Genomic DNA, 25,041 nt, shown 5'->3' with positions numbered 1-25,041 from the left:
CTTCTCGTCAGTGGTACTTCAAGTTTCATCAAATTATTGTCTCATATGGTTTTGAGGCAAATCTTATGGATGAATGTGTGTATCACAAATTCAGTGGGAGTAAGTATATTTTCCTGGTTTTATATGTCGATGACATATTGCTAGCCACAAATGATATCAGCATATTGCACGACACCAAGAGATTTTTATCAAAACATTTTGAGATGAAAGATCTTGGTGATGCCTCCTTTGTCTTAGGAATCCAGATACACCGAGATCGTTCTAGGGGTATTTTAGGATTGTCACAAAGGACCTATATTGATAAAGTCCTCCAAAGGTATGGCATGCAAAATAGCAAACCAGGTGATACCCCTGTCGCTAAAGGAGACAAATTCAGTCTTAATCAATGCCCCAAAAATAGTTTAGAAAGTCAAGAAATGCAGAAGATTCCTTACGCTTCAGCTGTGGGGAGTCTAATGTATGCTCAGGTATGTACACGTCCGGATATTGCGTACATTGTTGGCATGTTAGGCAGATATCTAAGTAACCCTGGAATGGATCATTGGAAAGCAGCCAAGAGGGTTATGAGATATTTACAGAGAACAAAAGAGTACATGCTTACATATAGGAGATTGGATCAGTTAGAGTTGATTGGGTATTCCGACTCCGACTTTGCTGGATGCCAAGACAGCAGAAGATCCACATCAGGCTATATTTATCTGTTGGCTGGTGGAGCAATTTCATGGAGGTCTGCCAAACAGACACTCGTAACTTCATCCACCATGGAAGCAGAGTTTGTAGCATGTTATGAGGCATCCAATCAAGGAATATGGCTACGAAATTTTGTCACTGGGCTGCGTGTTTTGGATGGTATTGAAAGACCACTGAAGATATTTTGTGACAATAAATCAGCAGTTTTATATTCCAATAACAACAGGAGTTCTACAAAATCAAAATACATTGATATCAAGTTCCTAGTTGTAAAAGAAAAGGTACAGAGTGGACAGATATCCATAGAGCATATTGGAACAAACTCCATGATAGCGGATCCGCTTACAAAGGGATTACCACCCAAGGTCTTTCATGAGCACACTGCTCATATGGGTGTTGCCTCATTTGAGGATATCCAAATTTAGTGGGAGTTTGTATTATTCATTGTATATTGCTCTATGTTATGTTTAGACTTTATCTATACATTTGGATTGTGTTCTGCAGAAATAAAGTATTTATTTTATTACACTCTGTTAAATTATGCTAAAGATTTGATCTCAATAAAGTTAAGTTGGACCAGTTGGAAATAGGCATGAATAGATCACATTGCATGTAATTTCCATGCTATGCACTCATGATTGATCTATGTCATTTAGTTGTGCAGATATATGTGACCATTGATTGGTCTAGTAACGATTGATGTAACAAAGGCCACCTTGATCCTATGTCAGTATAGTTAATGGACGAGATTGTTCGGATATACCCTAAGGACATGATAGCAAATTTTGAGCTCATAAGGTTAAGCACATTTATTTGATTACATATGCATGTGGCCCAGTGGGAGATTGTTAGATTAATTTTTGTAATTAATCTATAATTTGGGCCACACATGTAAATAATTAAAATGTGTGTGCTATCATTTAATTAAGCCTAAATATAGTGATCTAATTAATAATTGATTAATTGGCTTAAGGGTATAATTGTCATGAGATTATTGTGTAGATACCATTAGACAATTATTATTTCTATGAGGGGCAGAAATATAATTGTGATAAAATTAAAACTGCCCTAGCAGTTTATAAATAGGGTTATGGTCCCCATTCTACGACTACGCATTCCAATTTCTGAAAATCCTCTCAGAGAAAAATTGACACAGAATCTAGTGGCTAGAATTGGAAGACCATCTCAAAGGGTTTTCTTCCTATAAGGTTTCTCCTTCAATGGATTCAGGTATGTTTCCGCTATTATTTTTCTACTCATTGTTTTTAATCAGGAGATTCCAGTATATATGAAATTAGGGTATTCACCCTGTTAAATATTCCAATATATATGAAATTAGGGTATTTACCTTGTTAACTATTCCAGTATATATGAAATTAGGGTATTCATTTTGGTTGATTTTAACAAGATTATTCCAGTATATATGAAATTAGGGTATTCATCTTGGTTGAGTTCTAACATCCACCACTACCGAACGGCAAAACAAGAAAAGCCTACCACCACCTGTAGCGATTCAGGTAAGTCCTTCCCTTCGGATTTCACCAAGATTCGGGCCTACTGGTTTTCAAACACCAGATAATAAAAAAAATATCAAAAACTAGGATGCCATCATCACAAAATGGATATGAGACACCAAAATATTCTTCCAACAGAAAGAGCTTCAATTCATGCTTCGAGCCTCTATAATGATTCAGCTTCAAAAGTTCACAACCAAGGTGAATAGGAAAGAGGAGCTACGTTGATATTCAAATGCCTCCTGAGACATTATCCATCAATCAGGAGAAGAGAGTCAGAAATATTTTTAGTCAGCCAATTTTGGAAGCCTACTAATCATGGGAGCTAAATAGCAGTATGTAGAAACATCGAAATGTGTAAGCAGCAATTAAGACCGTCAATGTTTTCTTTTTACATACAGAGGTTGTTACTTGTTGCAGAGTGAAAAATGTTAGTTAGGAGGAACTCCTCAACGATGGAGAGACTATCTTGACAGTTCTGCTGATACGTACAGAAATGCAGAGGGAATGACTGAGGGAGCTAGAAGCTCTTTTTTCAGTCACATTTGGAAAAAGACCCAGGTCTCTTATAAGGCCTGTTAGATTTTCCTAAACGGTCCAGAAATCTGGCCACCACCTCACCTTTACTTCTGTATCATCATGAGATAAAAAAGACTCGACATTATCATCAAGGGAACCGTCTCCCACAAAACGATCCATATCAGCCTGCAATTCAAGATTTTTATCATCCCACTGCCAAAAAGGAATACCATTGAGAATTCATGCGAGTAAATAAAAAATCCCTTCTGTAAATACAAGAAGGTAAAGACTTTGCTCACCAACTGATACGACGGTTATGTAAGAGTTCCAGTACCATCAGTGCCCAACATCATCAATGGTTTTGAAGAGCAACCACTGTGTGCTGAGCTTGGGAGGGTCCTGCTGCGCTTGCAGTCCTGAGCTTATTGGTTGGACCAGAAGATGTAACAGGCTGCTTTCACTTTCTCCCAGTCTGGTCTTTTGAAGCCTTAAAATGCATCAAGGCCAGGGAATTATATTAGGACCCAATCAAAACTGTAATCCTAAGAAGCCTATCAAAAAACAATAATGTAATCCTACGAAGTTTATATTCCAGACCAGCTCTGACATGTCTGAAATACCACCTCCCTCATTCTACCCCACCCCACTCCCTGACCGAGAAGGGAAAGAGAGAAAAAGGTTTAACGTCGGCACTTCTCTCCTTGATATGTTCTTTTTATCACCTGAGCAGTTAAAACTATGCTTTCAATCCAGTGTAGAAATTGATTGGTGCTCAAGTGGAAGGGCCAAACCGCCATGCAAACTACAGGCAATGCAAGTGAGCCCGGTGATGAAAAGGGCAGATGGGATCGGTTAGGAGTAAAATTTATTAAACACAGGGAACTGCTACTTCTAAATCATTGCATCATTCACAAAACTGTCACAGTTTGAAGAGTGGGCTTGAATTCAGATTCATAGCCCCGTGCTGAGGAAATTCGGTTCCACAAGAGAATGCAGGGTGTGGAGTGTGAGATCCAGTGGGTCCAACACTCATTCATTAGGTGCCCATTAAGATTCATATCCATTTTTCTCGAGGATTAGAGGTCATGGATGATTTGATGAACCCTTGAATATGTTGAGATATTAGGAATGTTTCGTTATATCATTTAGTGTTGAAATATTAGGAATATTTAGATATTAAGAAAATTGAGATATTATGAATATTGAGATATTAGAAATATTGAGATATTAGGAATATCGAGATATTAGGAAAGTTGAGATATTAGGATATTAGTTGTTATTTGCTTGTATCATTTTTTTCCATTTTTAGAATGGTGATTATCCTCTATATATACTCTGTATATGAACGAATGAAAGAATGATGGAAAAAAAACTATCATTTATCAATTTGAAGAGAATATTTCTTTCTAAACAATTATAAGACCTCATCAAACGCCCTTGATATGATAAAACAGGAGAGGGAGAGGCCAAAGTCCAAATTATGTTGGGTGGGGGATTATGTTTTCTCATTGAAAAATGCTTCATTTTGGTTTATTTCATGGTTAAGGTCACCTTTGTATTCTTTCTCAAATCTCAAAGAGCGAATTAATGTTAAGGTTAAAATTTAGGGACGATAATTTTAACATGATATAGTAATACAATTCAAAACTATATAAATTTTAGTGAGTTTATGTTAAGGGTAATATTGTTTATAATTGTGTCAAATTATATAACTCGTTTACTTAATCGTGACCCCTCTATAACTTCAATAAATTTATTTCATCATGTCAACTCATTTATGACTATATATATATATATAAAATTAAAAAAATTAAAAATTCTCATATAGTAAAAAAAAAAATTAAATAACTAATCTAGTAAAATTTTATTGATTTTATTATAAATAAAATAATCAATATTTTGAAAACTAGACTGGATGGATCAATCCAACAACCGATCGATAACCCTTTCGATTCAATTTGATCTTATGAACTACTTAGCCATTGAACCGACCACGAACTGCCTGAATTGCACCAATGAATCGGACAATAATTGGCAAATCAAACTGTTCAATGCTTCTTTTATCCATTCAAACAAACCCTCAGAGAAAACCAAACGATTTAATGACCCCTCCTTTTATTCATTAAAATAAACCCAACCCTCTCCAATTCCTTAAAAGATTTAAACCTCAACCTCAAACTCATTAAATGAGCTAACACACCACTCGACTACATCCAACTTGTTATTTTTTATAAAGAAATATAATGTTTAATAAAAAAAATTATAATATCACATAAAAATAATATAAATTTTTTAAAATTAAATAAAATTAGTTAAAATTGAATAATTAAATTGTTTTTCATTTTTAATATGTTCACATTTAAATATTATACATATTTTATTTATTAAAATTTAAAATATTAATACATTTATACTCATACATAAGATAAAAAATAAATATTATTGATTTTTTTAATTTATTTATATATATTTTAAAATATATATAATTATTTTTAATTTTAATAATATATAAATTATATATTTATGACATTATCAATTTAATCATAATTCAACCACCGAACCGACAACTTTTGTGATTCAATAACTGGTCAAGTTCTAAAAACATTGAAAATGATAACCAGTGTAAAGTTAAAAAATTTATTTATAAGCAATTGAATTAATTAAAATTTTAAAAGTTGAACTTCAAAGTTAAAAGAAACAAAGCATTTTAAATAAGTTAAATGGACTATAAACATATTAACAAATTTAAGAAGTTAAAATCGTACCAAGACATTTAACAAGTTGAAACCATATTTACAGATTATCAATATCAATTTATACACCATCTAACTTATCTCATTTATTAATTAAGACATATTAATGAGTTATTTGTATCAATTCATACACAATCTAATTTATCTCGTTTATTAATTGAAACGTATATCAAATCATTCTAACACAATTATAAAATGGATCTTTATTTATATTGAATAAATTTCATTATTTCTCAACTGCACAACATTTTTTAAGTGATGATTGCAACCAAAAAAAAAAAAAAAAAATCGAAGAAAGTATTATAAAAATGAATTCTGCTTATTTTAATAATTTTGTACCTCATTCAGTCACCAACACCATGACAATAGGTAATCAAAATGAATTAAAAATAATTTCTTCATTTTTTTTTCCTCCCCTCAAATCAAAGCAGGATATTTTACTCAATCAGAGAAGATGGAGACCCCAACAAAAAGTATAGAAGATATTGGGTACATGGATTCCAACTCCCAAGCAAAGAAAAACAAATGGTCACCTCACACAAGGACATTCCTGAAGAGGATGCATGTATCATTTCATTTTCTGCTTCAGCCCAGGTGTTATCATCAATGACCCAGGTAGAGTGGATTTTAGGAGCTAGCCTTTGCATTATCTTGAATGTTTTACCTACTCCTACTGTAATCATATGATGTTTGCTTGAGAAGAGAGGAAACGGGAAGGGGAAAGAATGCTTTGATTGATTATATCATCTACCAATGGTCCCCATGATTAATCTTGATAACCCACCTGCGGGTTCCGAACATTGATTCTAGTCTCATGGTTTAAACTAAAGAAACTGATAATGAGACAGATTGGTGATGATGATACCCAGTGACTGTCCATGTTTGAACAGGGAGGACAATGCCAAGATCTTACTTTCCATTTTATTTCAACTCCAACTAATCAAGAGGACTGAAAAAGGGACTCTCATCAGTCACAACCATCCTTTCAGAACATCCATGTTTTTACGTTAGAAATTCCGAGGGTTTTTCACAATTCAAGCATAAAACAACAATGTTCAGAATGCAAATGCAGATCGCGGGTAAAAATTCTAACCAGTTTCTAATGTTAAGCAGTGTGTTAGTTTCTGATAGCAGAAGACTCCAGTGCAGGAGACCTTGTTTTACCCAATCTGCAGAAGTGGTACAGATATAATTGTTGGGCAAATCCTATCAAGGGTGGTACTTTTTGCTCGCAGCCCATGGCCATCAATGAAATAAATGCTGGAGGAAAACTTAGTCTGTTGCCTATAGGCTCAATTCTGGTTTCTAACTACCAACAAGAAAACATTTCCTTGCACAACATGACAACCATGTCCTGTCCAATGAACCCATTTGAAACTATGGCAAAAATAAATTGAAAAAATGATTCTGTACATTTGACAGCCAAGTACATTCGACAACCGAGCACATAGTGATTTTGATACACAAACAAAATAGAGCTGACAAAATATGAAAATACATCTTGAAGAGAATAAAGATCTAAAACATAATGGGCCCTTTGAAGATACACATAGGATGACAGATCGGAGCTGATTCAGTCCAACAGCACCCATGACTGGCTCATGAATCAGTCGGGCCCATGTAACCTTTCCCTTTCATTCCTCTTCTTGAAGAGAATGAGATTGAGGGGACAAAGAATCGTTTCGAATTTTGATCATGGTTTCGAGATTGGTCAGGAAATTACGATTCGATGATCAAATTCATATTTGGCTAAAACCTTAGAATGAACCAAGATAAAGTTCAGGCAAAACCCAAGTTTGCTGAGCCAATGTAAAACCATGTTTGGTATCCAGAAGGGCATGGTCTCAAATGAAACAATATAAATTAGAATAAACAAAATAGAAAGACTATCAGGAACTAAAACACATACCTTTTTATAGAGTACAAATCATTACACAATCGTTTCTAAAAACGTAACTAGAAAGTCCAATGTTAGCAAAGAGTAAAAAGATAGACATAACACAGCAACAATACAAGGTCAATATCCAGGACTACAAGGAGATGAAGTTGAGATCCAAAAAGGCAAAACACAAAACGGACAGAATGATCAACCAAAATAGATTTGTATACTAGACCAGCTTTTGATCAAACACTGAAAAGAAATCTAGTCCTGAATTGCAGAGGCAGTTTTTACCATGACAAAAACAGTTGAATCACTTCCAGAGCTTGACAATCTTGTCATGGCTAGCTGAAGCAACCAAGCCAGACACAGTTGATACAGCCAAGGCAGCTATTAGTCCATCATGAGCTGAAAGAGTCATTGTCTTGTTCTCGCTCATGTTCCAAAGCTCTAGAGACTGTAGCAAATAACAATACTAAAATGATTAGAAATTAAATTCTTTGAAGTTCAAGGACTTGCATGGCCTCTTCAAGAAAATCTCTACTGTTGGAAATATAAGGAAAATTAAATGGTCTAAATTCACAATGCCCTCATTTTCCCACTTAGATCTTTCAAAAGGGATGCAGAAACCTATGGGGGGTCCTGACAGTTTATTTGCTGGAAAAGATAGAGGGAAATTGTGCTTATAGATATTTGAGTAGTTGATGGGTCCTGACAGTTTATTTACTAAATAAATGTACAAGGGAAAAAGTAGGCATAGGTGTTTGAGTAAAGATCTAAGGATTCCTGTTTTAGATTTGACAAAATCTCCCTACATATGGCAGTATGACCCATGCAGGTTTAATGCCATCTTTATTAGAATCTTAAATTAACTGAATACTTTTGCACATAAAGCAATACCATAGAGAAAAATATAGTGCTGACTAATGCTCAAGTAAACAATAAACAAGTATAAAGGAATTTAAGCAAAAGGACAAATGACTTGCCTGGTAACAACCGATGACCAGCAATGATGAATATGTTGGGTGAAAAACACAGGAGTGGAACTTGTTGCCATTACAACTCAACTCATGAACACACTCCCCTTCGTTTCCTGATCCAAGCGTCCAAACTCTGACAGAATCCTCACTTACAGATGCCAAGAACTCACCAGAAGGATCCCAGCAGACAGAATGAATTGGTTTTGTATGTCCCTAGCATTACAAACCCATGTCAGAAGGCCTATCACATATAAGAGACATCATGTAAACCTCGCGGCACCTATTTCTGGTGCTTTCATTACAATATTTGACTCGTTTTCTTATCAGAAAGAAAAAGGAAAAGGGACAACAAGGAAGGGGAAGAAAAAATTTTACATGATAATGATCAGAACTCATCAAGGTCCATAAGATGGATATTTATATCCTAAGAACCTTCAAAAGTCTATCTATACTACACATTTCATCAACTAAATAGCATTTATCAAGTATAGAAAAAACATTGAATTTATCAAACCCGCATATATGTTAAATTTTAAAATAACCTGTCTGTCAGCTTTTGAGGTTTGAAAGTTATCTGAATTTTCTACTTTATATTATTTTTTAAATACATCAAAATGAATTCTGAATTGTATTACAGTTTGAATAAGTGAATAACTATACAATAAGGTATCTTTCAAATAGAAAGGGCAAGTCTACAAAATTTTCAATTACATTTCTAATTGAAATGGCACATATACGAGTAGCAAGGAATTTGCAGCCTCATAAAATTCAGAGGGTCAAATTTTCCATATCCAATGAGCAACAATCAGATCATTCTATCAGAAAAAATCCTCAACTCCCTTATTTCAGTTTTGACTCTTAACACATAAAGTCCTTGTTTTCAACAATTCATAAATGGGAGAAGCCTTTTTACAAATAAAAGTGATTCTAAATCATTGAATTTGGAATTCCCCACCTTATAAAGGCAACCACCACACCCATCCATAGGGAGATTTTCAAGGGAAAAAGTGATTGATACATAATTATTGGAACCCACCTTTCAGAATCCATTCTCTCAGTAAATCCAGGATAACATACTTGTGAGCTAATAAATTGTATTTTATATCATTTTCGTATTCTTCTGTATTGTGAACTCATAAAAAATGTCCTCCCCCTAAAAGAAAAAACATTTGAAAAAGAAATTAATATATTGAGTAAAACTCTTCATTCACTTCAAGGGCACATTGATCAAATCACTCGCATAGCACCTTCCAAATATTCATTATGGATATAATTATACCTAAGCTATAATCTTTCACATGGTCCTTTAACAACACATATGTAGTGTTCTCTTGCAGCATCATCTTATCCCTTCTTTTTCATCAACCATTTCTGAATTTAAATTATATTCTAAATTAATATAATAACTTTTTTTTTAAGAAAATCTTTTCCAAATTCGAGTTTTCTTTTTTTTCCCCTGAAAATGGAGAACTCACTCCAACAGTGAGGCAGTTATTCCAACTGCCCCACGCCCCCTGTCCCTCCACCCTACAACACCTAGTTAAATGGGAGGCTCAAACTCAAGCCCTCTAGTCCAATGCCATAGATCACTGCAGAGTTACAGCCCAGAGGGCACTACTAAAGGTAAGTCAAATTCAATTATTTAGGAAATTACCAAAAATAGTCAAAACCAACAGTATTATAGTATCATGTATCATGTGTTGTATTGTGTATATATCACACTACAAACTTATGTCCCATCAGGGAACCACAAAACAAGAAAAAAGGAAAGGGAAAAGAGAGAGAGAGAGAGAGAGAGAGGCGGGGGAATGGCCCAAGTGGGATTACGAAAGGGAAGTTCCAAAATCAATTCCACGTAAAATAACTCTACAAGATTTAAATTTAAAAAAATTTAAAATAATGGACTTTTTTTATAGGCATTTTTTTATGAAAGTTCTTATAGTGTCATTTGCTTTCTCTTTTTTTTTTTTTTTTTCTCTGTGAAAAAAGAATGACACTTTCTTTGTAGGCATTTTTTCATATTGTCCTTGGTTAAATTGTATAATGACATTGAAAAATATACTAACCTGTAATGAATGCCGACAAGCTTGTGTCTCCACGTCCAGTATCGATACAACGTTCTCTGCAGCTGCTGCAAGATATCTTCCATGACGAGGTTGAAATCTCATTTGGGCCGTACCACCCTAATTGAAATGAAGAAAATTAGAATTCTCCAAGAATGTCCATACCCCTCCAAGGCTTACATAATTTATGAAATGCATAAACCAACATGAACTAGTTTCTACCTTGAATACCCTTGCACAGCTACCGTTCTTAATATTCCAGTATCGTATCTCACCATCTCCATCACAAGAGCAGATGAGATCATCTTGATTCGGGTGGAAGTCCAACGACATAACAGACGCAGAATGTCCAGTAAAAGTACGTAGCGAGTAACTAGTCTGCAGAATAAGTCATATATAAAGTTGAGACGACATCAAGTACAATTAGGAGTCATACCAACACATAAGCATATAGACAGACTAAAAGGAAAATTAAAAAGTAAAAGATTTGACGGTACAGCCAATTTACAAGGAATAAAAACAAGCAGCTGTCAGTAATAAGCCAGTAGGCCCAGTACACAAATTACAAATCTCACATCCATATGAATAATGCAAATAAGGACAAAAGGTAGCCCTGGCACATTACACTATAAGCAATAAATGCGTACACGCACAAATCACATTGTATTTAAACATGAAATCCAAATTATATGCAGATCTATTTCTTAGTGAAACAGTACACACACTCATATGTCCACATACCTGTGCACCCATACATACAAGCACACAGGTATGGTACCCTTAACATGTGCCTATTACCATACATATATATATAATCTATTTATTTTATCATTAAAAACATTAAATTGATAACTGATAGAATTGGGAGGTTTCGCAATCAAGTTGATGTTGTGGCACAAGCTGCACAACTAAGAGGACAATGTAAAGTCCCCAATATATTTCATTAATGAAGAAATGCCAGTTCATGAAAGCAGCGAAGGTGATTTTTCTTTCTTTTTTCTTTTTTTTTTCTGGGCAAATGTATGATAGAGGGTGCACCACCCAAGGATGCTAGATGTGTACAATTAGCATGCGTCAATAATTATCCCTAGAACTTGGTAAAGGAGTGGGAAATAATCACTTTTTGTAATAGCATTACACGTCCATCACGGCCAATCCCTTGGCTAAGCTATCATAAGTTTTAAAAGTAGGGGAAATAATACATGTTAGAAATCTTATTGTAAATATTTCCCGTATCTTTTCTAAAGGTGATATATCACAGCATCAGCCTGATTCACTAACTATTACCGACCAAAATATACGCTAGGTATTCATTGTTCATCTGTAAATGCATCAAAAAATGAAAGCGCTAATCTGGCAAGTATCATCTTGATCATTTGCATTGCTGCATGATGCAGAACACCACCCCACAGCATTGCAAACATCCCAACATATATTGGAAAGCAAGAAAACACTATTTGAGCTACAAGGCAACAACAGAGGAAAATGCCCCCATCTTCATTTATATGGCAATTGTATGGTGCAATATACTAAATTTTACCATTTTTTTCCTTTTGTGATTGAAACAAACAATTGATTTGACAGGAATAAATGTAACAGTACAAACTGAAGGATGCATTATTCTTCAAACAATCTCAACCCCAAAACACAAAAAAGATGTAAAAGAAAAACATGTTCCTATCAAAAACTAGTAATCTTTTTTTTTCCCACCACTTAAAGATGAGAGAAAAGGAGAAAATTCAAGCACTTCACATAAACAGAAAATGGACAGAGAAGGAAAAAAGAAATAGAATAATGAACCACACTAGGCTCCTTTGTAAAAAAATAAAAATAAATCCAGTGTAGGAAAGTGGTGCTTAATCTCTCTTTCTTCTCACCAAATCACCTCAATCTTTTAAGGCGATCATTTTTTGTGGGCACAAAGAAAACTCCTCTCTCCTAACAGCCCTTCTCTCTTTTTTCTATTCATTGTTGACAAACTAAACTAGGGAACTCCACCACCAACAGGAAAACAATCACAGTTTAGAAGTCATGGATTACAAACAAACAGCCAAAAACATGCACAGTTTCAATTTTGTTATCTTCAAGCAACCAACTTTCTAATATAAATATGTAAAATGCATTCTCTCACAAAAACAGTACAATAAATGAGTAATCAAACACCACCAAGTTGACAAACTTGATAGGTCAATATAATCCTAGATGTAACCAGGTCAACTCCAATAAACCAATGCTCCAGACAGAACATTCAGAAGCAAAATATTCTTACAAAAACACTAACATTAGAAAACCAAAGAAAACACACAGAACTACAAAAAGAAGAACTAGTCCACTGACACTGTCAGCATCCCAAACCCTGACGGTTTTGTCAAATGAAGATGTTGCAAGACGCGGCATGCTCGGACTGAAACGGACATCAGTGATTAACATTGAATGTTCTTCAAGTGTAGTTTTTGTCTTTAAAGTGTCTGTATACCACAATACTGCCTGCATTTAAGACCATTAAGAAAACTAGTTCAGTTATTCTTCTATGATCCTAACTATGCAACACGATGAAGCATTTGAGCTCCCCCTTCATCACATGTTTAGTGCTCTTCAACATTCACTTTTAATAATATAGGATACTTTAATCCTCTTGGCACTTACCTTTTTATCATGGCCACCACTAGCAAGCAGTTTTCCATCTGATGAGAAGTGGCAACAGATAACTTTACTTGCACTCGCTCTAACGGAGCTGACTTCCGTAAATGTAAACCCTGAAATAAAATGCAAACACCATATTTCAAATTTTATAAGAGAGAGAATTGCACTATCTACAAGCACAAATGTGAAATTTCATCCATTACTAATTCATAATTGTTTCCTAAAAGTATCTTACTTTACGGTTGTGCCTGTCATGGCGGGGAACTGGTATTGCAAGAAAAAAACCAAAACAAATATAGATGGAATATTTCATTTTTTATTTTATTTAAAAAATAAAAAAGTGCATCTCTAGTAGGTAAATAATGACATAATAATAATAATTTATTACAGTGGATAAATATTAATGGAAACAAATTATGCAATTTGAACTTTAAAGAAATATTTTATGTACAACTAGATGCTGAGGACTATTTAGAAGGGGTAAGATTTTTAGAGCAATCTCACAACATATAAGCAGCTACTGAAAGTTAATGAATTTAAAATACCAAAATCAACCATTTTTTTAGAAAGTGAACTAAAGTGCTTAATATCTTGCAGAGATTATCTATCCCAGATTCTGAGAGTAAAAAGTGGGGCATATCAAACAAAGTTAAAATGCCTATAAACATAGCAGCCAATTGTTGAATTGGGCAACTAAACTTATTAACAGGAAGATAAAAATACAAAGACAAGGTCTAAGAGAAGAAGATTAAAGAAGGAAAAAAAATCCTCAAAGAGATAAGGCCAATAAAAAGCAGAAAAAATAGAATAAAAGAATGAAAACTATTAGAACAATAAACTAGGGTAACATCAAGCTCCCACAAATTAAAAAGTCACAGCTCCACTATCAGTATTAAAATTAAGTTCACAATAAGCAGACTCAGAAACCCATGGATAAGAAACATCCAAGAAGTTAGGAATACCTACAGCTTATTCAAAAGGACAGAGAGTCTACAAGCTTTTACAGTACAATCTTTACTCCACTAGATGATGTTGGAAATGTCACCTTCCACAATAAAAAATACAAACTATAAGCTTGAAAGCTTCCCATTGACACAAGAAAAATGCTCATGATTCTTCTTTATTAGCATAGTAAAATTCTGAAGGGAACCAATATTGCCAAGGTGACCTGGGTTAGCCAAAGAAAATTGGAGACTTCCATAACAATTGTGTTTTCTTGTTTTCAGAAAACCAAGATGGATGTTCTTTTCAGAGAAGATAATGCTTAAAGTGCTTTAGAAATTGTCCATTTGTCCCACATGGGAAGGGCACACAAAGAGATATCATCAAACTAAACAATTTTAAATCAAATACAGGTGAGCTCTTTAATCCATTTTAAATAAGGATTTGCTTGGTAAGTGGAGTTGGAGATTTGCAATAAAAAGAAAGTCCTTATAGATGCAAATCACAATAGGAAAGCTATTAGAAAAGGGTGGGAGGTTATTAAAAGCAGGTATCATTCCAAAGTTGGGAATGGGAAAAGGGTAAAATTTTGAAATGATATTTGGTGTGATAATTTACCCTTGGAATGAGCCTTCCTGACTTTATTCTCTATAGCTTTGGACAAAAATGATTGGGTAGCGGATGTGAGGGAGCAAGGTGGGGAAGGGGTGGTTGGAAACCCAATTTTTCTGGGAAATTCAATGATTGGGAACTTGTGGAAGTTGAGAATTTCTTATGACGGAAACTCCATTCCTTGCCAATTAGAAGGGAAGAGGAAGACAAATTGAGTAGGAATGAAACCAAGCATCGCAATTTCTCGGTTAGATCTCTATATGCATGTTTAACAATGGGATATTGAAAGCCTTTCCCAAAGGTTGTAGTGTGGAGTACATGGGCACCTATGAAGGTAGGTTTCTTTACTTGGGAAGCAACTTAGGGCAGAATTCTAACACTTGATCAGCCCAAAGGAGGGGATGGAATTTGTCAAATAGGTGTTTTTTGTACAAAGGTGAAGAGGAAACAATGGACCATCTGCTACTTCACTGTTCCAAAGCTAGAATGTTGGGGCAATTGATATTCTCTCTTTGGAGAGGTTTGGGTAATGCACTCTTATGTGAAAGAGAACCTTTTGGGGTGGCACAAGTCTTTTGCAGGCAAGAAGCAGAAAAAAAAAAAAAACTAGGAGAGCTGCTCCATTGTAATTGTTTTAGTCTCTTGGCAAGTTATGGAATAGAAGGTTATTTAATGATGTTAAGTAATTTGACCAAGCAATCAAATCTGATTTCATGTATACTTTTGTGAATTGAGTTAGTGCGTACATAGAGAACCAATCAATGTCAATGATAGATCTTATAGATTAGCTAAGCTTCAAGTAAGGAAAGGGTGCCTTTTTGTTGACCTATTCTCGCTTAAATTAGGCGTCTATCTTATACATCGTGTGTAATTTGGTACATCTCCTCTTAGGTGCTATTAATACTAATTCTCATTTGCCTATAAAAGAACAATGGGCTCTTTAACTATTAACAATAAGATTATTTTGAAAACCCTTGATAAAGAAAACCTATCAAAACCATAAATTAAAGAACTCAAAGGATAAAAGGAGTTAGAATGACTCAATGAGCAAAGCTAAAAACAGTTCCAATCTCTAAGAACAAAACTGATATGGTCCCATATTAGAGATAGGGGCCCAAATCATGGAAATCTTATTTATAATGAAGCCTATCAAGTCCAACTAATTGTCAAAATCCAACCTTTCCCACTTCTAAGCACATAACAAATGACCACATTCACTGCCCCCCTTTCACAAAGAAGCACCATGATAGCCAGGAGAAGATGATCTAGTGAAGGGGACATTGAATGGGTCCAAGTTATACTCACTAGGTCGAGACATTAAAGATAAGATTAGGGAATATTACAATGGAGAAAAAGATGATCATACAATTCAGCTGCATTTTTGCATATTTCAGATATGAAAATCTCGAAAGAAATCTTCCAATCAAAGCAACAGTTAAAAATATTACCAATATCCACAAAAGGTAGCCACCATTGACTGTCCACTACCAAGTTGCACAAATCATCACCTCAAGCACACCTAAAGGAAAGGTGAAAATGTGGGCTAACCACGGAAAGCACAATACAAAGTAGAAGCCAAGATCTCAAGCTTTGATCTATTTAGTCTAATACCAACAATGATGCTTTAGTTTTCAACCCCCAGATAAAATTAAAAAAAAAATCTATTTTAAGTTTTTTCAGTTTATAGGGACAAATATTAGAAACGAGAATGCCATCATCACAAAATGGATATGAGACCAAAATATTCTTCCTCAGAACAGAAAGAGCTTCAATTCATGCTTCAAGCCTCTATAATGATTCAGCTTCAAATATTCACAACCAAGGTGAATAGGAAAGAGAAGAGGTATGTTGATATTCAAATGCCTCCTGAGACATTATCCAACAATCAGGAGAAGAGAATCAATAAAAATTTTAGTTAGCCAATTTTGGAAGCCTACTTTTCGTGGGAGCTGAATAGTAGTAGAAACATCGAAATGTATAAGCAGCAATTAAGAACGCCAATGTTTTCTTTTTACATATAGAGGTTGTTATAGGGTGAAAATTTTAGTTACAAGAAACTCCTTAGCAATGAAGAGACTAGCTTGACAGTTCTGCTGATATGTACAGAAATGAAGAGGGAATGACTGAGGGAGCTAGAAGCTCTTTTTTCAGTCACATTTGGAAAAACACCCAGGTTTCTTATAAGGCCTCAGTCACTCACACCCTTTTCCATGCTTGCTTTAAAATCTATTGTTATTTTCTCAAAAGGAATTTGAATTCTTATTATTATTGACGAATAACTGGCCATAAATGAGTGCATATAAGACAAATACAAATCTGAAATAAAGTAGCAGGTTTATAAATAATTGAGCATTACAGCCATTACCTATGATATTAGGAATTCAGTGAATAATTTGCAAACTATAACAACTTATGCAACCAAATTGGAATACATAAACTTGCAAACTCATACCATGTTATGCAACCAAATCAGAGTACATACACAACACAAGAAATTTAAAAAGTTCAGGAAAATGGTCACAATGCAGGCCAGATAAAAAAGTAGTCATCACCTCACCTTTACTGACATCCATACAACGACCAACTGTATCTCTAGGGTCTGTATCATCATGGGATAAAAAAGACTCAACATTATCGTCAAGGGAACCATCTTCCACAAAACGATCCATATCAGCCTGCAATTCAAGATCTTTATCATCCCACTGCCAAAATGGAATACCAATGAGAATTCATGCGAGTAAATAAAAAATCCCTTCTGTAAGTACAAGAAGGAAAAGACTTTGCTCACCAACTGATTTGACGGTGATGTAAGAGTTCCAGTACCATCAGTGCTGAACATCATCAATGGCTTTGAAGAGCTACCACTGTGTGGCAAAGCAGGCATTGAGATCACATCTCCAGGTGTGTGAGTTGACGGTGTAGAGGGTGCTGAGCTTGGGGAGGGTCCTGCTGTGTTTGCAGTTCCTGAGCTATTGGCTGGACCAGAAGATGAAACAGGCTGCTTTCTCTTTCTTCCAGTCTGGTTTTTTGAAGCCTTAAAATGCATTAACGAAAATTATATTAGGACCCACTCAAAACTGTAATCCTAAGAAGCCTATCAGAAAACAATATGTAATCCTACAAAGGTTATGTTCCAGACCAGCTCTGACATGATTGAAATACCACTTGAGAAACACCACCTCCCTCATTCTACCCCACCCCACTCCCTAACTAAGAAGGGAAAGAGAGAAAAAGGTTTAATGTCGGCACTTCTCTCCTTGATATATTCTTTTCATCACCTAAGCTGTTAAAATTATGCTTTCAATCCAGTGTAGAAATTGATCAGTGCTCAAGTGGAAGGGCAAAACTGCCATGTAAACTACAGGCAATGCAAGTGAACCTGGTGATAAAAAGGCAGATGGGATTGGTTTGGAGTAAAATTATTAAATACAGGGAACTGCTACTTCCACTAAATCTTTGCATCATTCACAAAACTGTCACTGTTTGAAGTAATGTAAATTACACCAAGAGGAATGAGAAATTAGTAGCCGCAACAAACTCATTTATGGAATAAGGACATCCCAAATTGTTAATTAATTGGCTAATTAATGAGAGGGGAAATGAGAGAGAGATTCACTGGAGTGTAAAAATTGGAGTCCGGAAATGTATTTAGCAAACATAAAATTTTTAAAGGTAGTGATACCATTTAAGGAAATGTTGCTATTTACTGTATTCCTGATTATTGTCATTTTTAAAAGAAATTGAACAAAGAAGGCTCCCACGTGGAACAGACCTGATCATTTCCTCGAAAAGAATTTGACATGCTACCATCCACAGTGATGCTGCCAGCTCCCCCCATTTTATCTTGCTGATGCATGTTGTGATTTGAACTCTGAGATTGCTGACTTGAGAGCGCATGCTGCTGAAGCTGCTGTTGCTGCTGCTGCTGTGGTTGATTACTGTTTTGTTGCTGCTGCTGTTGTTGTTGCTGCTGATGATGCATTTGGGCCATTTTTAACTACAAATAATGGATACTTTCTTCAGTCAAAAAGGTCATGAAATGTGCAGCTAGTTGGCAAGACAACAGTGACAGAAAGAGGAATGAGGAGGAAATAAGAGAAAAGGCAAATAAGCCAAAAACCATAAGATGATAGCAGGATTATTGACAGAGAGGATGATCACCTTCATTAGCATCTCAGTATCTCCACGAGGCAAAACAGCGCAACCGGGTTGCAGGGGTGAGCCAACATTTGGAACATCACCAATGGAATTTGAAGGACCGTCCTTCCCAAGATTCATATTCCGATTATTCAGAAGCATTCTCAGCCTTCTGCTTTCATCACTGGGAGGGGATGTCAAACTTTGTTGTGCAAGCAAAAGCTGTTGCTGGTGTTGTGGTAGCATCTGGAGCTGATGAAAGGGCTGAGGAGCAGCTTGGATGAAAGGTTTTGGCTGCTGAAGTAGCCCAGAGCGAAGTTGATCCAATCCCTAACAAAAGGAAAGAACGGTCGATCAGTAAAAGAATACTAAAAAGGCTGTATGCAAGGCCTACCTGGCAATTTGCATACCAGCTTTATACCATAATAACAAAAATACAATGGTGAATGACAACCAAACATACGTAAATCACATTACCATAAATCATCTATTTATAAGCTTTAAAATATACTGAAAAGCATGAAATAGAATCACTATTTCCATTAAAAAAAAAAAAGCCCTGAGGTCAGTATTCCAGGAGAGGGGTACATGCTAACTTCAAGAAAAATTTAAGGTTATACAAAAGCTGGTCATCAATAGAAGATTGTTAGAGATCCCCTGTCTAGGCCCACAGCTAACTGGGTTCAATGGTTGGCTGTATGAATAGAATAGTGACCCCCGAGCTCATGTCACATTTCTTTCTGTATCTTCAGGGAAACACTTCTTACAGACACCAACTGCTCCCTCTGCCTACACATCACCTTTTAACAATAAAAACCAAGCCCAGTAGAGATCTTGCACTCAGTCTGCTTGGTTTAATCCTCAAGTGAGGTGATTCATATATTTCTGGATGCAAGCTAGTACCCAAATAAAGATGAGATTACGAACACAACTCTTCATAAAACCCTTGATGACCATTCCACCAGACTAATACCCAAATAAGGAAGCAATTACAAACACAACTCTTCATAAATCCCTTGATGAACCTTCCACTAGCCTCCTCACTAACCAAGCAAAAACATCCTAATGAAAAAAGAGGTATCAATGGACACCTAGCTCCTTTTCTGTAAACCAGAAAAGCTCTCTTCCCTTTTTCTTATTCTAGCATGTTGAATTTCTATTAAAATACTACACCCACAAATTGTTGACACTTCTAACACAAACATTTTTGTCAGGCGCTATTAGTATAAGTGATCTTTGCCTATCAAAAAACGTTTCATGTACAGTTTTGCCCCTGAATTCAAAATCTTTTCCCAATAGTTTACAATTAATATTTAAATTTTTATGACTGTACTCCGCCATCTCTAATTAACATTCCCTAATACTTCACAAAGAAATTACACATTTTTAAATCTTTTGCAAAAATCTTATGCCACATCAAAAAATCCAGCAAGATTGAAGATAGGATTTTTTTTTTTAATCAAAAACCAAAGATGAATTAATTAAAGATAATTAAGCATAAGAAGGATGAGATACAAACCTGATCAAAACACCCTCCACTTTACAAGGAGATTTCTACAAAAAGAATAAATAAACTATACAAAAATACAACTCAAAAGCCAAACTCAACTCCTCACCAAGTAGGCCCAACCCTAAGGAGTACATACCAAGAGCCAAATAGCTCTCAAAGGGAAAGGATATTAAAAAAAGAACTTACTGACTAATAAAACAAACATATCATAATTGCAGTAAAAAGGGGCAGGAAGACAGCAATCAGCCAACTACAAGAAACTTACCGTGAGCGGCCATCCTTTCAGGGTCAAATTGTTACCACCTTGATTTGATCCTGAAACAAGAGGATACTTGTTAGTAACAATTAACAAGTATCACCATGTGATAAAGAATAATTATAAATAAAATAACATAAAGTGAAATAAAAAGAAAAGAAAAGAGGAATTCAAGTTTAATCCAACAAAAGTTTTGACAATCATTACTTATAGGAATGACAAAAATAAATCACTGTAGAGGAGAGACTTGAGCAAGGATACCAGGAATTCCTATCAATGATCCTTCAGGACCACCAGCTCTGGGGTTCAACACTGGATTCATCTCACTCTTTATATCCTGATTCCACATGATAGCTTAGAACAACACAAAATGACAACTAATGCAACAATCTGAGAAGCAATTCTATACCGGTGTAGATCCTGGTAGTTGCTGATTCCGAGCTTGAACTTGTGGAGACATACCTCCGGCTGAAACATGCAATACTTGCCTGAAATTATGAGTTTAAAAATAGTAAATTAAATATCAACAGAAGCAAGCATCAAAACTATACAATTGATTGAATGAATTGTTATGTTGATACCACATAAGCATATCCCATTTTGTTTTTTCATTAAGGCTCAAATTCATGTTACCATAGATTCACATCAAAAATCATAAAAGAAAATCATATCTATTCATGTTCCATCATGGGCCTAGAACCATATATGCAAAGAAATAAAGGTCAATCATATAAAGAAGCACCCTGAAGGCTGGCCAGCTGCTGCAGCAGACTTCAATATTGTGGCATGATTTGGATCCAAAAGCTGGCCCACATTCTCACTAAATCTTTGCTGTTAAATATTCAGAAAGATGGTTAAGAATTAGAAAGGAACCATCTCTTAAGAAATCTCAAAAGAAACTTCCATTAAAAAAGGAAATTTCAAATTTCAAAAAATAATAAAAATTTAAAATTAAAAAAAATAAGGAAACCATATAACCTTCATTGTTGCATCATCCAAAGAATCCCGCTGAATTGGCAATTTTAACCTCTCCTCATACATCTTTGTAGCCAAAGCATTGGCAGTGGCAGGATTTGTCCGCATAAGAGGATCATTTCCAACAAGCCCATTTGTAGTTCCATTTAAGAGATGGGCACCATCTCTACGTTGCTGTTGCTGGGGTTGCTGTTGCTGTTGCTGCTGCTGTTGCTGCTGTTGCTGCTGCTGCTGCTGCTGTTGTTGCTGCTGCTGTTGAGCATGCCTCTGCAATAACAGCTGTTGCATCTGCAATTGTTGCTGCTGCTGTTGTTGTTGTTGATGCTGTGGTTGTTGGGGTTGCTGTTGTTGCTGCTGTTGCTGTTGTTGTTGTTCCCTTGCTTTAATTAATTGAGTCTGAAATTTCATATGCAGTAAGATCCATATGTAAAGTTCGTAAGGATTAATACTAGTGCTATAGTAAATAGATTGAGTAGTAGTGCTATATTATCTTGCTTTATTCATAAAAAATAAAAAAATAGATTGAGTACAGTCTCTAACAACGCTTGTGGATCCCATACCAGCACCATTTATATTATAAGCACTTAATCAATATCAGAGAGCTTATACACCACAGGCAATAAATCAAAATGAATATGCATGTATACTCATGGTTTACCAAACAGAAAGCCTCTGGAATCAGTTGGCTGAAATGAATCCCTTCTCCTAACAAGGGGTAAGGTTTGCTCATTTTGCACATGAACCAACAACGAGGACCTTTTCATGACTGTGTATCAATGATTCCTCAGTCCATCATACAGAAACCCTCTAGGATCCATTTGGCTGAAAGGAACTCGCTATCCATGATCATGATATGGTATTTTCTTTAAATCAACTAGAAAATCCCTTCATTAGTTTAAGACATGAACTCTCCTTGCTTCACATCTAATCAGCAAGAGCCTCTTGCGATATCTAATAAGCTGATCCGCAGCCAATTAATTTCCAAGAATAGTAATGGATACAAGTTTTAGAGAGATGAAAGGAACAGGAATAACAGGTTAAAAAGTGTGGAAATATTCAAAAACCAAGCAGGGAAACTATATCTTAAGCGCAAGCATCATTTGTGGGTTATTTAGCATGATATAGACCACCATTGTAACTCCTCTATTCTTGATTGGAAACGTGCAGAACAAGGGCACATTTTCCAGTTCAAATATTCCAACCACAGGGATAAACACAAATCATAGAACAAACAAACAAAACCAGGAACCAAGATTACGGGCATAAGAGATTTTCAACAGTTTCAGAAAATGCAATATTTGAGCCTTTCATTCCAAACAGTAATGGATCCTATTTCTTGGGAAGTCCCCAGTCTCCTTAATTGAAGCAAGTAAGCAAGCCATGAGTGACAGTGGATTAAGAGTCCTTAAGAAAATGATGAATACTAGTGACCCATGCAAATACTTCTAATTCATTTCATTCACTGGCCGCACAGACACAGAATTAGGAACATCAACCCTAGAACAAGTAAATCACATTATGCAAACAATCAGGCCACAGACAAAATATAGACAATAAAAGCAAGTTCCTAGAGCAAGACTTTCACATTACCAGTCAAAAAACAACTATTTTAACAAAGAACATAAATGAATAACATATACAGCAACAAAGAATACAAAAATCATCAAGCAACAAATTTCTAATACTGAGGCTGAGATCAGGGATCATTCAGTTACCATGAACCAGCCAGAGTTATGAAGAGGAAGTAGAAGTTTCATCTGAAATTTCAGAAACAATTTGGCTAACAATGCAGGAAAAAGGTGTGCACGGGTCTTTAAGACTGCATCTATCATTTCTATCTAATTTTTAAAAGCAAGGTCATAACTAAAAATAAGATAGGGATAGCATATCACAGTAAAGTTGCAAACCCAGACTAGAGGAAACTTTCCATTTTGAAGAAACATTCTCAAACAAACCTCAATATAAGATGCAGCAACCTCTGAGTGTTTTTCATTAGTCCTAGCAATGAATATATCCCAAAAAACCGACCACCATTCGAATAGAAAACCACCCGGAGCATCAATAGCTGGAAAACACAATCAAAATTCATCACCAAACAATAAGTATGTAACACCATACAATAAGTATGTATATCAAAACTCAACAGGGTTTTTCTTCCCTTTTATCATAGTCCTGAAATGTTCATACCAACAGGATCAGATGATACTTTCCCCTCAGCTTGAAAGGCCTGAGCAGATGCCTTTAAATCCCTCTTCACTAAATAATCATGGATGTAGACATCTAACCTGTTGATATATCAAACAAAAAAATTTAATAAATTATTGCACTATGAGAAGGAAATTTAAACAAAAAATAGAACTTTACAAAGAAAAACTGCTTCAAGCAATCTTCCAAGTGCAAATATTCAGAACGGATATGAGAGAAGGCCTCAACGAGAAAACTAGTATAAACAGAAAAAATAGACTAAATACCATAGACCCAAATGCTATACCGAAATATTTCAACCACCCAGCAACCATAAACATCTATTGCACGAATTTAAACCAGAAAAGAAACGGCAGAAACGAGAAACCCTAGGATACACAAAACGATAAATACAAACCCAGATATACGCTAATGCAGATATTAGCAAGAAAGAAGAGAACTTGATTCAGAAAACCCTCAAAAGGGGCAAAACCCAGAAAAAAGCATATACCCAGAAGCCAAATCAAGCAGAAAACAGCAATAAAATGCCGTGAAAATAGAAGAAAACTGAAATCCTGAAAGAAAACTGTCACAGGATGGAAAAATGGGCAGTATAAGAAGGAAACTTACATTTTATCAGCTTCCCAGTTGGTTTGAGACATGATGCTGTATCCAAAACCTCACACAAAGAGCGGATAATAATACTGTCAGATTCTAAGATAATGCCTTTTTCAGCTTCTTCCACCTTTGAAGACTATCAAACCCAGAAAAAGAAGAAAAAAACAAAGATTTTTTTGTCAAGAAAAATGAAAATCCTCATACCATTCCCAAAAGAATACACAGTGAAGAGAGAGAAAATTAGAGAGAATGAAAGCCCCAATTTCGACAAATAAAAATACAGAAAAAATATATATAAAATATTAGTATTTTTCAATTTTAAAACCTTTAAAAAAAATTAAAGAACGTGAAAGGAGGATGTAGATACCTGCAACCCAAAAACCCCTTTTGTTTGCAAGCTTTTTAACTAAATTTTTTTATTTTTCTCGTTTTTTTCATTTTTCAGACAGAAATTTTTTTCTGAAGGCTTCGGTGGATTGAGTTGCTGTTGCAGATATCATTGTGTTTTTGTGGGGCTGGATTTCCCAAACTAGCCTTGCGTTCTCATCAAATTTTCACTTTAAGCTTTATTTTACTCTATGACTGAAATGGGCTTTGAAACTCATGTATTCCACTCTTCACTCTGCAAGGAAGGCGGTGTACTTTCTAGATTTATGGTGGCCTTTTTGTCTTTTCACTATATCCTGCCACGTGTCCGAACTTTTCAAATTTGGGACCTATGCTTTGCTGTATTTCTATATTCATCCTCTCCCTTTCCTGTATTTTA

General features: G+C 35.2%; 1 protein-coding gene across 7 annotated transcripts; it reads right to left on the bottom strand.

Annotated features, from left to right (window-relative positions):
- Nucleotides 1-7,368: 7,368 nt before the first annotated feature.
- On the bottom strand, nt 7,369-24,771 carry LOC100266189 (transcriptional corepressor LEUNIG). 7 transcript variants are annotated; one of them, XM_010650307.3, is made up of 19 exons: nt 24,643-24,771; nt 24,288-24,411; nt 23,661-23,758; nt 23,429-23,538; nt 21,477-21,869; nt 21,241-21,329; nt 20,908-20,986; nt 20,760-20,835; nt 20,508-20,557; nt 18,757-19,062; nt 18,368-18,592; nt 17,384-17,629; nt 17,153-17,297; nt 13,045-13,154; nt 12,736-12,885; nt 10,621-10,776; nt 10,402-10,518; nt 8,342-8,548; nt 7,369-7,812 (listed from the first exon to the last, which is right to left on the bottom strand). In XM_010650307.3, the coding sequence occupies exons 2-19, from the start codon at nt 24,317-24,319 to the stop codon at nt 7,669-7,671; spliced, it is 2,733 nt and encodes a 910-aa protein (XP_010648609.1). In that variant the 5' UTR covers nt 24,320-24,411; nt 24,643-24,771; the 3' UTR covers nt 7,369-7,668. The 7 variants fall into 7 exon arrangements, with proteins under 7 accessions (XP_010648609.1, XP_010648611.1, XP_059592198.1 ...); XM_010650309.3 differs by having other exon boundaries at nt 17,153-17,270; XM_059736215.1 differs by having other exon boundaries at nt 20,760-20,826.
- Nucleotides 24,772-25,041: the final 270 nt, after the last annotated feature.

This window comes from Vitis vinifera, chromosome 4, assembly GCF_030704535.1.
Source record: "Vitis vinifera cultivar Pinot Noir 40024 chromosome 4, ASM3070453v1".
Taxonomy (NCBI): domain Eukaryota; kingdom Viridiplantae; phylum Streptophyta; class Magnoliopsida; order Vitales; family Vitaceae; genus Vitis; species Vitis vinifera.
The sequence above is the reverse complement of the archived record's forward strand: the minus strand, read 5'-3'. Positions and strand labels throughout refer to the sequence as shown.